Raw genomic sequence first — 14,778 nt, 5'->3', positions numbered from 1 at the left:
GTTGAAAGCCGCAATTCTTCCGCTACAGGAGCATTTTAACACCACCTAGGGGTTTTTATGAGACAACTATTTCTACTGGTCAATCTGGCATAAACGTTTAAAAGTGAAACGCCTTCATTCATATTCTTGGCATTTTATGATGGACTAGGCCTACAGCTAACTAGTCTAAACTGCTCTTTTATCACCCAAACCTTTACAATTCCTCCCACACTATGAATGGAAGTGGTCTGTGAAATGCAGAAGTGGTCTGTGAAATGCAGATTCAGTGCAATACTAAACGTACAAACTAATGACTAATATAATGACCATACAATATGTTGGGCCTTTTTCCATTAATGAATTGAATAACTACTTAACATTTTTTTATTTAAATGACATCTTTAACAATTGATTGAGGCCTCCAAGCACTATGATGACCAACAGCTTCACTGCCAGAAAAGCATAAAAATAAAATAGTTGCATCTCGGAAGTATTTTCCTCTTCTGCACCTTAAGAACAAAATCATATTGAAAACATTAACTACAAAGGGAAGGACTACTGTCATCTGTATGATAACTTGATACATTTTTGAGCAATACAATAGTAAGGGAATAAATGTGATATTTTTTTTTACCTAATATGTGCATTTTCTTTGTTGTGTTACCTGGGATAACTGAGGTAAATATTAACCCATAAGGTGTAGGTTTAGCCTCGCTGATGAGGAGTCTTGTCCCATTGCCATGGTACTGCTTGTCCTTCCCATTGACGCAGCACTGCAGAATGCAGAAGTAGTTGCCTATGTCATTCAGTTCTAACCAGATCATCAGGATATTTGTGTCTGTTGTGTTCTGGTCGTAGGTTTTCTGAAACCTCCCCTTGAATCGGGGCAAGTCACCCATCTCCCTCCACACCTTCCTCTGGCCATGTGTGGCCGAGTTGATGTACCACTCTGCCCTGCAGCCAGTGATCAGCTCCCCGCTGTCCGACAGGACACGGCATCCCATGGAGACTTTCTGGCCCAGTGTGCCGGTCACCACTGGGTTCTGGTCCACCCATACACGACAGAAAGCCTGAAGAGGGACTGGACAACAGAATAGACAAATACTTGTGACAAATGTTCTCGTTATGGTATAATTAAGCAATAAGGCCTGAGGGGGTGTGGTATATGGACAATATAGCATGGCTAAGGGCTGTTCTTAACCACGACACAACGCGGAATGCCTGGACACAGCCCCTTAGCCGTGGTATATCGGCCATATATCACAAACCCCTGAGGTGCCTTATTGCTATTATAAACTTGTTAGCAACATAATTAGAGCAGTAAAAATACATGTTTTATCATACCCGTGGTATACAGTCTGATATACCACGGCTGTCAGCCAATCAGCATTCAGGGCTCGAACAACCCATTTTGTAAATAACTATATTTCTGTCAAGAGGATGACTTTCTTTGCCATCAAGACAAAAGAGACTATACTATAGTGAAACTAGATGCACCTGTTAAGATCTCTCCTATAGTTAACATTGGGGTTTGTGTCTGCCAACTACACAAAACTAAATTAATACCCAAACAAGATAAAACCATTACCTTTGAGAAGGATGATCACAATTAGGACAATGTGAAAGGTAGTCATTCCTTACAGCAACACGAAGAGCCAAATAATTAGCATGTTGTATGATACCAAAAGTCAGATTTTATGGGTTGAATTGTGGAAGAATTTCATCCAGATAAGAGATTCAGAGAAGAAATGTACTAAATTTGTCATTAAAGTCTTACCTTATGCCCCCAAATAGTACCGCAACAATTACAATAACCAACTTTACTTCCTTAATAAGTTCATTTCCTGATGCTCTAGCTACACTCTTGAGGTAAAAAAAAAATATATATATATATATAGATATGAGTCAAACCCACTGTGGTTTCCAATGTAGGCTTGTGTGAGCAAATGTCAATTGGATGTGGATATCAGAAATATTTAATGTGTATGTTTAAATCATTGACCTTGCAAAGGCCTAATGAATATAAAAGTGGTTTTGTTTTTCTACTTTAAAAGTTCCAGAGAGAGGTGAGAGAAAGACAGAGAGGGGTGAGCGATAAAGAGCTGAGAGAAAGAGGTGAGGTGAGAGAGGAGAGGTGAGAGAAAGACAGAGAGGCGTGAGAGATCGATACAGGGATGAGAGAAAGGCAGAGAGATTATATGAGAAATGTTTTCTGCATTCCTGATCATGCGTCAGTTACTCACTACCCCACAATCCCCACCCTGTGGCAGCCCCTCTCTAACAGAATATCATGTACCTAGCTAACAGAGCTTTACCTTGTGTGCAATTGAAGCCTCATGACTCTCAGCTTTTCAGCATGACTAAATCTCTTCGGCAACCACAGGTTAGAGATGATTGTGTTTACAGTCCAACACTGTATTCCCTGGGTCATCTCTCTCTTTCTCATATCTCCCTTACTGATAGAGTGAGAGAGAGAAAACAAATGGATTCCTTGACAGTTGTGGGAATGTACATTTTTAGTTGCCCATTGGTTCTGGGAACGAAGCCATACGTTTCCTGACCGGTAAAATGTTATGTTTTTTAAACGTCTGAGAACGGAAGTGAAAATTTAGCCTGTTCTGGGAATGTTAATTTTTAGGGTACAGGGAGGTTCTGAGAACGTTTCATTATGGAACCCTGATAGTTTCCCTGGGACGTTTTATTAACATTATGAGATCAAAAATGATAGGCTATTTGAAGGTAATTAAATAACATTCTGAGAACATGTTTCAATAACACTGTTGGCTTAGTTTGGGTTAACTGTTTTGAACCCATGGAATTTCATTTGTTTAGGCATTTTTATTGTTGTGGCACGGCATCGGTGAGATTCAAACCTATGATCTTCTGTTTTCTATTCATGGCATTAGTCCACTGCGCCACCAGGATGTTCAAACAGGGCCAATTTCAAAGGAAACAAGCGCTCATTAAGATTAGGTGTCGATAGAGAGAGTTTTGTTGATGCTGAGAACGGAATGTTTTTAAATTTAAAAAAGGTAACATTCTTGCATAAAAAAAAAATGTATTGTGTTTTTTATGTAAAGTTATCTTAATGTTCTGAGAACATGACGTTAAATAGAACCATGAGGAAAACCTGCAGAAAACATTATGTTGAAGTACTGAAATTTCCACCTAAGAAACATACAGTTCTCAAAACGTAATGTGCCATCTGGGTATCCTGCACCGTTTCCAGAATGTTGTGGGAAGGCTGTGTTCAAAATAACCATAGGACAACCACACTCTCCCCAAGCTCTAAGAAGGGGCGGCAGACAGCCTAGTGGTTAGAGCGTTGGACTAGTAACTGAAAGGTTGCAAGATCGAATCCCCGAGCTGACAAGGTGAAATCTGTCATTCTGCCCCTGAACAAGGCAGTTAACCCACTGTTCCCTTGTAGGCTGTCATTGAAAATAAGAATTTGTTCTTAACTGACTTGCCTAGTTAAATAAAGGTTAAAAGATAGAAACATATGGTTCTCCGAATGTTATGTGCTAGCTGTGTCTCAGTTTTCACAAAACTTCCTCAAATTCCTTTTTTTGTTCAACCACCATCATTGTTAAGTAACAGGAAATATACATGCAATACTTTTGACACCGCTCTTGTTATAAATGCTTGTCACTCATTTTACTGGAACCAGTTGGCTTTTAAGATATGTGCCAGTGCCATGGTCACTGCTGGTGTTTTCCTTGGACCTGTAGCCTCCTGTTTTTGCACCTCTTTTCACAACACAGTGAGTATCCTTCGTAGATTTTAGTTTTTATTTTGTTGTTGCTGAACCAACATTATTTCCCAATGCTTTACAGTCTCTGCTATGCTTGTTGGTCAGTGGTAATGTTGTATTGGTTGACACAATTATGATGGGAGCGCCATCTGACACCAGGCATCTTTAACACAACATGTAAACGATATTAGGAATCCGATGCATCATTATTTAGTTAACTTTCAAATCTCTCCGTTGGACCAGATGAGCCCATTGATGTGGATTGAGATGATGCTCATTTTGTCTCAGGCCTCTGGCACTAGTGGTATGTGATTCATTTTTATGTCAATATGCACTCAGTGTTTCCTTATGCTATGTCTAAACAACATGAACTGAATAATACTTTTGTTGTTAATTCAAACACAGGTGTGGATTGGAAAGCTGATTACCCGAAGGTTGTTTTGACCAAAATGGGAGAAGATGTGACCATACCATGCAATGTTACCTATCCCCCGTCCCCATCTAAAGAGCTTGTCCAGGCCTACTGGAAACGCCAGGGGAAAATTAAACTAACCATAAATGATAATGACAAGAATGAATTCCTCTATCACCCCATCAACACATTCGTCATCAAGAGTTTTCAGAACAGGACCAACCTGACAGGAAATGTCACTAAGGGAAACTGCTCCCTGAACATCAAGGGAATTGAAGAAGGCGACATGGGGAACTTCTACTACTTGAGAATTGCCACTGGAGCCAATAACTTCAGTTTTATTAATCAACTTGTCTCCATTCAAATATCTGGTAAGCAGTAGAGGATGCAATGTAAAGTGCCTTTGTTCAGTGCAGTGTGTCATTCATTTGATTTGGAGGAAATTAATCCCTACTGTATTTTTTCCATCTCAGTTGATTCCACAACTACAGTCCCACTAGCCATAACAGAATGTTGATCATTGCTTAACAGACATTTTCAAGTCTTGCCATAGATTTTGGTAAGCAACTCCAGTGTAGATTTGGCCTTGTGTTTTAGGTTATTGTCCTGCTGAAAGGTGAATTTGTCTTCCTGTGTCTGTTGGAAAGCAGACTGAACCAGGATTTCTTCTCGGATTTTGCCTGTGCTTATCTCCATTCCGTCTCTTTTTATAAAAAAAAACTCTATAGTCCTTGCTGATGAGAAGCATACCCATAACATGATGCATCCACCACCATGCTTGAAAGTAAGAAGAGTGGTACTCAGTGATGTGTTAGATTTGCCCCAAACATAATGTTTTGTATTCGGGACATAAATGTAATAAAAATAATAATAATTTGCAAACAGGATGCATGCTTTGGAATACTTTTATTCCGTTCGTGCTTCCTTCTTTTCACTCTGTCATTTCGGTTATTATTGTGGAGTAACTACAATGTTGTTGATCCATCCTCAGTTTTCTCATATCACAACCATTAAATTCTGTAATTGAAATCACTGCGGTTTCTTTTCTCTGGCAGCAGAGTTAAGAAAGACACCTGTATCTTTGTAGTGACTGGGTGTATTGTTACACCATCCACAGTGTAATTAATAACTTCACCATGCTCAAAGCGATATTCAATGTCTGCTTTTATTTACCCATCTACCAATAGGTGCCCTTCTTTGTGAGGCATTGGAAAACCTCCCTGGTCTTTGTAGTTGAATCTGTGTTTGAAATGTACTGCTTGACTGAGAGACCTTACAGACAGTTGTATGTGTGGGGTACACAGATGAGGTAGTCATTCAAATATCATGTTCAACACTATTATTGCACACAGTGAGTCCATGCAACCTATGCGACTTGTTAAGCACATTTTTACATATATATATACAGTTGAAGTTGGAAGTTTACATACACTTAGGTTGGAGTCATTAAAACTTGTCGTAAGTTTACATACACCTTACCCAAATACATTTAAACTCAGTTTTTCACAATTCCTGACATTTAATCCTAGTAAAAATTCCCTGTCTTAGGTCAGTTAGGATCACCACTTTATTTTAAGAATGTGAAATGTCAGAATAATAGTAGAGAGTGATTTATTTCAGTGGGTCAGAAGTTTACATACACTCTATTAGTATTTGGCAGCATTGCCTTTAAATTGTTTAACTTGGGTCAAATGTTTCGGGTAGCCTTCCACAAGCTTCCCACAATAAGTTGGGTAAATTTTGGCCCATTCCTCCTGACAGAGCTGGTGTAACTGAGTCAGGTTTGTAGGCCTCCTTGCTTGCACACGCTTTTTCAGCTCTACCCATACATTTTCCATAGGCTTGAGGTCAGGGTTTTGTGATGGCCACTCCAATACCTTGACTTTGTTGTCCTTAATCCATTTTGCCACAACTTTGGAAGTATGCTTGGGGTCATTTTTCATTTGGAAGACCCATTTGCGACCAAGCTTTAACTTCCTGACTGATGTCTTGAGATGTTGCTTCAATATATCCACATCATTTTCCTTCCTCATAATGCCATCTATTTTGTGAAGTGCACAAAGTGCACAAGGTGAGGTGTTGGCTGATTTCTTTTGATTTTTCCATGATGTCAAGCAAAGGGGCACTTAGTTTGAAGGTAGGCCTTGAAATACATCCACAGGTACACCTCCAATTGACTCAACTTCTAAAGCCATGATATCATTTTCTGGAATTTTCCAAGCTGTTTAAATGCATAGTCAACTGTGTATATATATATATATTTCCTTAATTATTTCCCGCAAACCCTACCCCCCCCCCCCCCCCCTCTAATTTGAGTAAACTAAACTAATAAACAACAACACTTGTTGTCTACTTCCAGCTTATACAAACAAAGGGTTGAATACTTATTGACTCAAGGGCTTGTAAGTAAGCATTTCACTGTTAGGTCTACACCTGTTGTATTCGGAGCATGTGACAAATACCATTTTGTTTTATTTTACATTTTAGCTTTTAATTTTTTTATTTGCCAACATTTCTACAAACATAATTCCACTTTGACATGATGTTGTATTGTGTGTAGGCCAGTGGGGGAAAAAAAGTCAAGGGGTGGGAATACTTTCTGAAGGCACTGTATCCATTTGAGAGAGGGTCTGTTGATTTTGCATTGGGAGGCAGGTAGCCTAGCAGTTAAGAGCGTTGGGCTGGTAACTGAAAGGTTGGTGGTTTGAATCCTTGAGCTGTGAAAAATCTGTTGATGTGCCCTTGAGCAAGGCACTTAGAAATAGTTGCTCTGGATAAACGTGTTGACTAAAATCATAATGTTTTTCACAGTGTTTGAGGACGCACTATCCACGACCACATATATTGCCACCACGGTCCCAGTGGTTGCAGTTCTACTGGTTGCTGTATTGGGAAGTGTTTGGTTCTTCAAGTACAGGAAAAGGTGTGTCCGGTTGATGGGTGTCCCCAGAGGGATGCACTGAACCTTGACTGACATTGATCCATTTCTATAGCAACATCATGTCCTCTGCCTTATATTAGTCATTGCAGATACATTTTAAATACATTTTTCTCACATTCACTAAAATAACTGAATTGATTAAATAGGTCCAGGGGTGTCACTAAGCAAGAGTCTGGATATTATGCTAATTTCACCATGACAACTCCAACGACCAAACCTGAAAGGTGTGCTTAAAACTATGAAACATCCTTCAGTAAATTGCTAGTTTGACATATTTAGTTTTTTTTCTTCTGAACATTACTCTAAAATATGTTCTTTGAGTTGACCTACAGTGTCAGTGAGATACTTATCTTCCCCTATCTCCACAGAGTCAAAACTACAAAGAAGAAAGATGACACCCAAATTCCTCCTCCAAAGGTCATCGATGAGCCCGTCTATGGCAACGTCCAGGTACATTACAGCACCCTGAGCAGATCTGTTTTAAACTGACCGTACTCTTTATAGTGATATCAACAGTCTACATGTACTAAGTCATCAGCTTTGGACCTAATGGTCTTTACCCACTGGGCAGACACTGGTTGACTCAACGTTGTTTCCACGTCATTTCAATGACATGACATTGAAGCAACGTGAAATAGACGTTGAGTTGACATCTGTGGCCAGTGGGTACTATATATGTTTACCATGTTGGCCATTTAGTGTTGTGCGCATAGCTTGTTGATAGCCCTTTCCCTGCCTGATTTCTCCATTTCTCTTTACAGGGTCCAGGCGATCCGATGGACAGTATGGATCAAATGGACAGTGTATATGCAAATGTGGATCATGCAAAACAGTGATGAAGCTGCATCTCAGATATCAGCACTGCTTAATAATACTTGTTGAATATGTGTGTGTGTGTGTTTGTGTTTTTATCTTGATTGTTTTCTTGTCAAAAGGCAGCTTACAGAGTATCAGCCCTCATTTCTCGTATCCTGTTTGACTTTCACTTGGTTAGACAATAATATGTGCAGTTTGTTTGTTAAATGTAATATACATAATTCAGTATGTAACTATTTTTTTAAAGGACTGGCTTTCAAATAAACATACCTACTGAGATATGCTACCTGTTGTTTGATTCAATCTATGTCAAAACATTTCACAAAAACAGCTCTCACAGTCCTATATTGGCAAGCATTCACAACTAAACGTAACATTTGTGCTGAGTTGGACAGAAACATAATATTGCCAGAAATAATCACATTAGCGCACGTTAGCTCAACCGTCCCGTGGGGACGTAACTCTATGACATGGACACACATCACAGACAATGAAGGCTCCTGATAAACCCTCTCCTGGTGGGGGAAGGTCAACTGAATCTACAACCTACAGGAGAACACCAGGTGGCCCCAGAGTTTGCACCCAGATCCTGGGAGACCTGAGCAAGGGAAACTGCATCCTGAGGATTGATAATGTTCAGCGCGATGACGTTGGACCGTTCTGTTTCAGGACTGACATGCCAGAGTACAACCAGTTCTCCTATGTTAGTAACATGGTTTGCATCAGTTTTAATGGTGGGTAGGCCTGTGTTAATTTGGTTGAGGATTTTTTGGCAATCTGTATCCTGTTGAATTGTTGAACGTGGCTTATTAAATGTGCCTTTCAAAAGGCCATATATCAGTCTTTGACTAATTGTTCAATGAATGCTTTTCTTCCGTGTCATGCTGTCCAGTCCCCCCTTTCTGTCAGTGAGGGAGGAGGTGAAGGAGTGGGAGGTGGTATCTGCCTCTTGCTATGTGTCTCACTCCTGCCCATCTGATCCCCCTCTCCTCAACTGGAGCCACTCTGGAACACCCAGCATCCAATCACAGCAGCATACCAAGGGCCAGTGGGAGGTGACATCATCCATGACCTTTACCCCCACCATCACTGATAACAACCAACCTCTGGACAGTGAACCGCTCAAAGACTCATTGTCAAATGTCACTCTCTATGACAAAGTTCTATATAGTACAAATGAGAGTGGTTATATTTCTTGACAATGTTGTTCCAAACCAAGTGGTGTGGCAGCTGTTGGGCTGAACAAACAAACTCATGATTGTTGCTTTGTGGGAAAGAATGACCCAGTCAGTGGCTCATCTGCGTTGTCAGTGGTGATTTTAGCATGTACATCTTGGTGGGGCAAACAAAAAATAAAACAATTGGGATGCATGCCAGCAAAGCCACTACACAACACAAAAACCCTAAACATTAGATGAATTGCACAATAACGGTGACAAACGGTGCCCACAAACTTTTAGGGCCTACATAAAGCTGCCCCAACAGCAGAGTTCCAAAAGCAGTCCCAACAGCTTACCACTGCTACACCTGGCTATCAGCGGAGCCTTGTCTGGCAGCAAAACAGTTAATTCAGCCTCATTTACTGCCTTAAAAAAACAGCTGATAGGGCTGACTTAAACAAATGTGGTTTCTACTGACAATTGAGATGTACAAACTATGGCAAGCGGATAAGAGGCAATCCGTAATTTCGAATAAGACATTAATGAGCGAGTTAGGAAGAGCGTAGTCAATATAGCTATTTGTTCAGCCCTTTTGAAATGTACAGTGACAGAAATCAGAACATGGGCTGTTCTTCGTTCTCCCTAAGTCAGAACCGTAGGATAGAAAAATGGGGCATATAAGCAGACAATGAAATCTCTTACAATATTCAATAATTACATTTCACTAAAACATATTATAGGCTACATGTGCACCACCAAATGTTGTCATCAAATCTGGCATTCTCTGGATTTATGGTGCTTTCAAGATAACTGGAAACTGAAAAAAACAAGGTTGAATCATGATGACGCCAGTGATCTTCAGATCAAAACTCTAGAAACAGGCCCAATTCTGACTTACAATTCCGAGTTTGATGACCGTTCAAAACGTATTTACCCTGTCGGAGCTTGTTTTTTCCTGAGTTCCCAGTTGTCTTGAACTCACTGAAGTCAGATTTCCCAGTTCCGCGTAAACAGTTGTTTTGAGCGAGGCAGAAATCGCGCTTGATTGACAGCATGGCCAATGTTTATAATTTTAAACTTGGAAAAGAGACCCTTAAACCAAGACGTATCACCACACAGTCACTCCACTAAATAGTAGGCTAGTGATTGCTTTGCAATTGTCATAGGCGTCGTAAGGGACAGACCAAGGCGCAGCGGGTATTGTGCTCATCTTCTTTTATTATTAATAAAGTGAACACTTAAACGAAAACAACAAACTGACAATTAACAGTTCTGCAAGGTACACAGACTATACAGAAAGCAACCACCCACAAAAACACAGGAAAAACACGCTGCCTAAGTATGGCTTCCAATCAGAGACAACGAAAGACACCTACCTCTGATTGGAAGCCATACTTGGCCACACATAGAAAAAGAATACTAGAACATATCCCCTGGAACCAAAAAACCCCAAAACACACAAAACAAACACTCTGGGCTGAGAGGTGTCACTGGAGGCCCCGGGCTGAGAGGCGTCGCTGGAGGCCCCGGCCTGAGAGGCGTTGCTGGAGGCCCCGGCCTGAGAGGCGTCGCTGGAGGCCCCTGACTGGGGAGCGTCGCTGGAGGCTCCTGACTGGGGAGCGTCGCTGGAGGCTCCTGACTGGGGAGCGTCGCTGGAGGCTCCTGACTGGGGAGCGTCGCTGGAGGCTCCTGACTGGGGGGCGTCGCTGGAGGCTCCGGGCTGAGGAGCGTCGCTGAAGGACGAAGCGCTGGCACAGGACGAACTGGGCTGTGCTGGGGAATTCAGGGTATCGTGCGTGGAGCAGGCGTGGGATATCCTGGGCCGAGGAGCCGCACTGGAGGCCAGATACGCTGCGCCGGCGCACTTTTTCCTGGCTGCCGGCTCGCTGTCGTAAGACAACATTGCAGAGCCTGTATCGACCGCACCGGGCTCTGAGTGCATATGGGCGACATAGTGCGCATACCTCCATACTGCCTAGCTCCTCCCTCTGTGCGTCTGCTCCGTCGTGCGCACTCCACCAGTCCCTTTCTCCGGAATCCTGCGTCGTCATCTGCTCTTGACTCCTCGACCGGCTCTGGTTTCCTCCATGGCTCCCTCCGTATAGCCTGGGAAGTTAGGTCAGGGTTCCCCCCTGACCTAGAACACTCCCCTTATGCCGGGGGGCTGCCTCTTCACCTCCTGAATAGGAGGATACAACGCCTCGTACCTCCGTCGTTCCCTCTTCGCTTCCTCCAGCTCCTCCTTCGATCGCTGGTACTCCCCAGCCTGGCTTCATGGACCCTTGCCATCCAGGATCTCCTCCCACGTCCATGACTCGAGATACCTCCTCTCCAGCTCCTTACCCCGCTGCTTGGTTTTCTTCTGGTGGGTGGTTCTGTCATAGGCGTCGTAAGGGACAGACCAAGGCGCAGCGGGTATAGTCCTCATCTTCTTTTAATATTAATAAAGTGAACACTTAAATGAAAACAACAAACCAACAATCAACTGTTCTGCAAGGTACACAGACTATACAGAAAGCAACCACCCACAAAAACACAGGAAAAACAGGCTGCCTAAGTATTGCTTCCAATCAGAGACAACGAAAGACACCTGCCTCTGATTGGAAGCCATACTTGGCCACACATAGAAAAAGAAAACTAGAACATATCCCCTGGAACCAAAAAAAACCAAAACACCCCCTGCCACGCCCTGACCATACTACAATTACAAATGACCCCTTTACTGGTCAGGACGTGACAGCAATGCTTGCAGTTAGCCACTGATTCCTTCCAAACCACTCATTGTTGAATTTGCAATTTCCAACTTGTTGTGAAATTTTTATGTCTAATGGCTAATGAGCACTGATACGATTTATCTACAATTTGTCTTAATTATTTATCTTTGTATGGCAAGGATTAAATAGGATTTGCCAGTAGAATGTCAACTTGATTCATGATGATGACTGCTAGCTAAGATTTTGAAAGTATGAGGTTGACATGATCAGTCCAATCAAAGCTACTGTTGATATAATGTGATTTGACATCATTTTATCTGTGGCCAATGACCTTGAGCCTTCTTGGATGGGCACTTCTAATGTAACTCTATGACAGCACCCAAGGGGCTTGCATTTTCTATCTCTACCCTTAGATTTGGCGGCGACGTAGTGTCCCCATGAGTGACAGAACACTGAGCAAATCACGGCTTATCTAGAGATTATTACCAACCCCTACGCTCTGAATTTTCTGCTGGCTGCCCCCCCACCACAGAAATCACTGAGCTAGGCTGAAACACATGCATTTTGGAGTTGCCTTTCTCAAGAAAGCAAAAAAGAGACCATGGTTGCATTTGGCTTATTTATTATGTTTTACATTGTTTGCAAACTGATATATGACATGTATTAATAAAAAAAACATAAGCATTTCGCAGCACCCAATATAACATCTGCTGAACTATGTACGTGACCAATACATTTTGACCAGACCGAAGCCCTCTACTGCACTGCCGTTAACACAGAGGGACATGGGTGCTTCAGACAATGGACAATCATGGTAGATTGTAAGTACCAAGCATTTATGTCAGTGGAATTTTTGTATCCCAATGATAATAATTAACAATCAATAAGCCTTGACTAATCCCCAAGGTTTGTAAGACACTGGGTTAAGAATAATTAGGCAAAGACTCAGCTTTCTGCAAAAAGGTTCGTACAGTTTATTCAGTGAACGTTCTGAAGTCCATTACACAAAGATGTTCATTTTATGCTCACTCCCCGCTTACGCACATACCTACACACAAACAATAGATATCCTACGCACATACATACACACGAACAGTAGGTGAATTTTATCCCTCCCCGGACTTCTCACCACTGTTAATCACTACCCAGCGCTGCCTGTTCCTTTCCACCAAGATTAGAGAAACCTTGAGGGTCACTCCCTTTCTTCTCTAAGTTACTCAAAGTTCCTCAGCTGCCGGGTCAATCACAATCTACTTGTTGTTATCTTAGGCCCACTAAAACACACACACATTTTGTCCCGGACCTCTACTAGACCTTATGGGCCTTTCGATTAGTACTTTAATTATTCATTATATATGCTACATAACTACTTAATTACTAATTGGTTACGTGACAGGGTTGGATTCTTTATTCATTTACCTTTATTATATAATTCCCTTATCAATTTATAACTTATATTCCCCAGTTTCTCCTTTAGTCAGGTAGAGTCAATTGACAAGCACACCCTATAACTGGATACACACATTCACGTTTCTCACTAGTTTTGGTTGTCATGCCAAGTTAACAGGGGTAAACCTATTCCCCCTCAGGAGACTGAAAAGGTTTGGCATGGGTCCTCAGATCCTCAAAAAGTTCTACAGCTGCACCATCGAAAGCATCCTGACGGGTTGCATCACTGTCTGGTATGGCAACTGCTCGGCCTCCGACCGCAAGGCACTACAGAGGGTAGTGCAAACGGCCCAGTACATCACTGGGGCCAAGCTTCCTGCCATCCAGGACCTCTATAACAGGCAGTGTCAGAGGAAGGCCCTAAAGATTGTCAAAGACTCCAGCCACCCTAGTCATAGACTGTTCTCTCTGCTACCACACGGCAAGCGGTACCGGAGCACCAAGTCTAGGTCCAAGAGGCTTCTAAACAGCTTCTACCCCCAGGGCATAAGACTCCTGAACATCTAGTCAAATGGCTACCCAGACTATACACATTGCTGCTGCCCCCCCCCCCCCCCCCCCCTCCACAGCACTGCCACTCTCTGTTGTCATCTATACATATTCACTTTAATTAATTCTACCTACATGTACATACTACCTCAACTAACTGGTGCCCCTGCACATTGACTCTGTACCGGCACCCCCCCTGTATATATTGTTATTTTACTGCTCCTCTTTAATTACTTGTTACTTTTAGCTCTTATTCGTATCCGTATTTTTTGAAACTGCACTGTCGGTTAGGGGCTCGTAAGTAAGCATTTCACTGTAAGGTCTACACCTGTTGTGTTCGACGCATGTGACTAATAAAATGTGATTTGATTTGAATTCCTGAAGATCACAGTAATTGAGGAAGTTCCAGAGTGATTGTAGCTCATTGCACTTCTGAAGTGGTCTGTAAAAAATATGCTGTGTGGCTATAAACAAATGGTCCATATTCTCCCAACAGACCTTCCAGAAAAGTATGCAGATTAGTCGGGCTGAACCAACAAAACCACACATTTGACAAGTCAACCTCTACATTTTTAGTGGAGGGGGAGTTTGAGGATAAGGACACTATATCCTGCACTCCCAGGAATTAGTATGGGGAGGCCTTTCTCACCAAATACATTGAATACATTAAAATGTTTCTAAGCCTTTCAAATCATATGAAGGATTCGTTCAAAAACATGTTTTGTGAAACTTTCTTATTTTTTCTCCAGATTTAATCATGTATACAGAGCTACAATCAGAACCTAATAACAATTAATAATTGTCTGGATTTTGATTTGTATGCCCGTTACCGATATGTTCTTATAGAGAGGGTCAAGAAAGCTGACAAAATCAGTATTGTGAAATAGCTCAAACCCCATGGAAATAAACAGATGTTGAAAATCTCAATAAATGAAAGAGCAACCCCAAGTGGAGAAACACTGAAAGTCCCACACTCAGATTACCCTCAAGACACAATTTCAACAGACAGCTGGGGAAGTGGGGAACAATCTATCGTTAAATACTGGTTGATTTATTGTGCATAT

At 41.9% G+C, this 14,778-nt stretch overlaps 2 protein-coding genes across 3 annotated transcripts; one reads left to right on the top strand and one right to left on the bottom strand.

Annotated features, from left to right (window-relative positions):
- Window positions 1-349: 349 nt before the first annotated feature.
- LOC123728708 (uncharacterized) lies at window positions 350-1,674 on the bottom strand. Its single transcript, XM_045700959.2, has 3 exons — window positions 1,568-1,674; window positions 644-1,060; window positions 350-488 (listed from the first exon to the last, which is right to left on the bottom strand). The coding sequence occupies exons 1-3, from the start codon at window positions 1,611-1,613 to the stop codon at window positions 364-366; spliced, it is 588 nt and encodes a 195-aa protein (XP_045556915.1). The 5' UTR covers window positions 1,614-1,674; the 3' UTR covers window positions 350-363.
- Window positions 1,675-3,585: 1,911 nt separating this feature from the next.
- LOC106578317 (uncharacterized) lies at window positions 3,586-8,188 on the top strand. 2 transcript variants are annotated; one of them, XM_014157006.3, is made up of 7 exons: window positions 3,586-3,742; window positions 3,977-4,037; window positions 4,139-4,516; window positions 6,957-7,068; window positions 7,233-7,310; window positions 7,455-7,536; window positions 7,848-8,188. In XM_014157006.3, exons 1-7 carry the CDS (start codon window positions 3,677-3,679, stop codon window positions 7,920-7,922), a joined length of 852 nt encoding a protein of 283 aa, XP_014012481.1. In that variant the 5' UTR covers window positions 3,586-3,676; the 3' UTR covers window positions 7,923-8,188. The 2 variants fall into 2 exon arrangements, with proteins under 2 accessions (XP_014012481.1, XP_014012484.1); XM_014157009.3 differs by lacking the exon at window positions 7,233-7,310.
- The last annotated feature ends 6,590 nt before the right edge of the window (window positions 8,189-14,778 follow it).

This window comes from Salmo salar, chromosome 02 (genome assembly GCF_965601325.2).
Source record: "Salmo salar chromosome 02, fSalSal1, whole genome shotgun sequence".
NCBI lineage: Eukaryota > Metazoa > Chordata > Actinopteri > Salmoniformes > Salmonidae > Salmo > Salmo salar.
This window is presented reverse-complemented; position numbering and strand designations above follow the sequence as displayed.

Bases quoted from the DNA above. Each gene is read 5' to 3' on its own strand.
- LOC123728708 (XM_045700959.2), bottom strand. From the start codon at position 1,613: ATGACTACCTTTCACATTGTCCTAATTGTGATCATCCTTCTCAAAG. The intron at 1,061-1,567 runs GTAATGGTTTTA...TCTGTTGTCCAG, and splicing joins TGTGATCATCCTTCTCAAAG to TCCCTCTTCAGGCTTTCTGT. The intron at 489-643 runs GTAACACAACAA...TTTGTTCTTAAG, and splicing joins ATTTACCTCAGTTATCCCAG to GTGCAGAAGAGGAAAATACT.
- LOC106578317 (XM_014157006.3), top strand. From the start codon at position 3,677: ATGGTCACTGCTGGTGTTTTCCTTGGACCTGTAGCCTCCTGTTTTTGC. The intron at 4,517-6,956 runs GTAAGCAGTAGA...TGTTTTTCACAG, and splicing joins TGTCTCCATTCAAATATCTG to TGTTTGAGGACGCACTATCC. The intron at 7,069-7,232 runs GTGTGTCCGGTT...TTGATTAAATAG, and splicing joins TTCTTCAAGTACAGGAAAAG to GTCCAGGGGTGTCACTAAGC.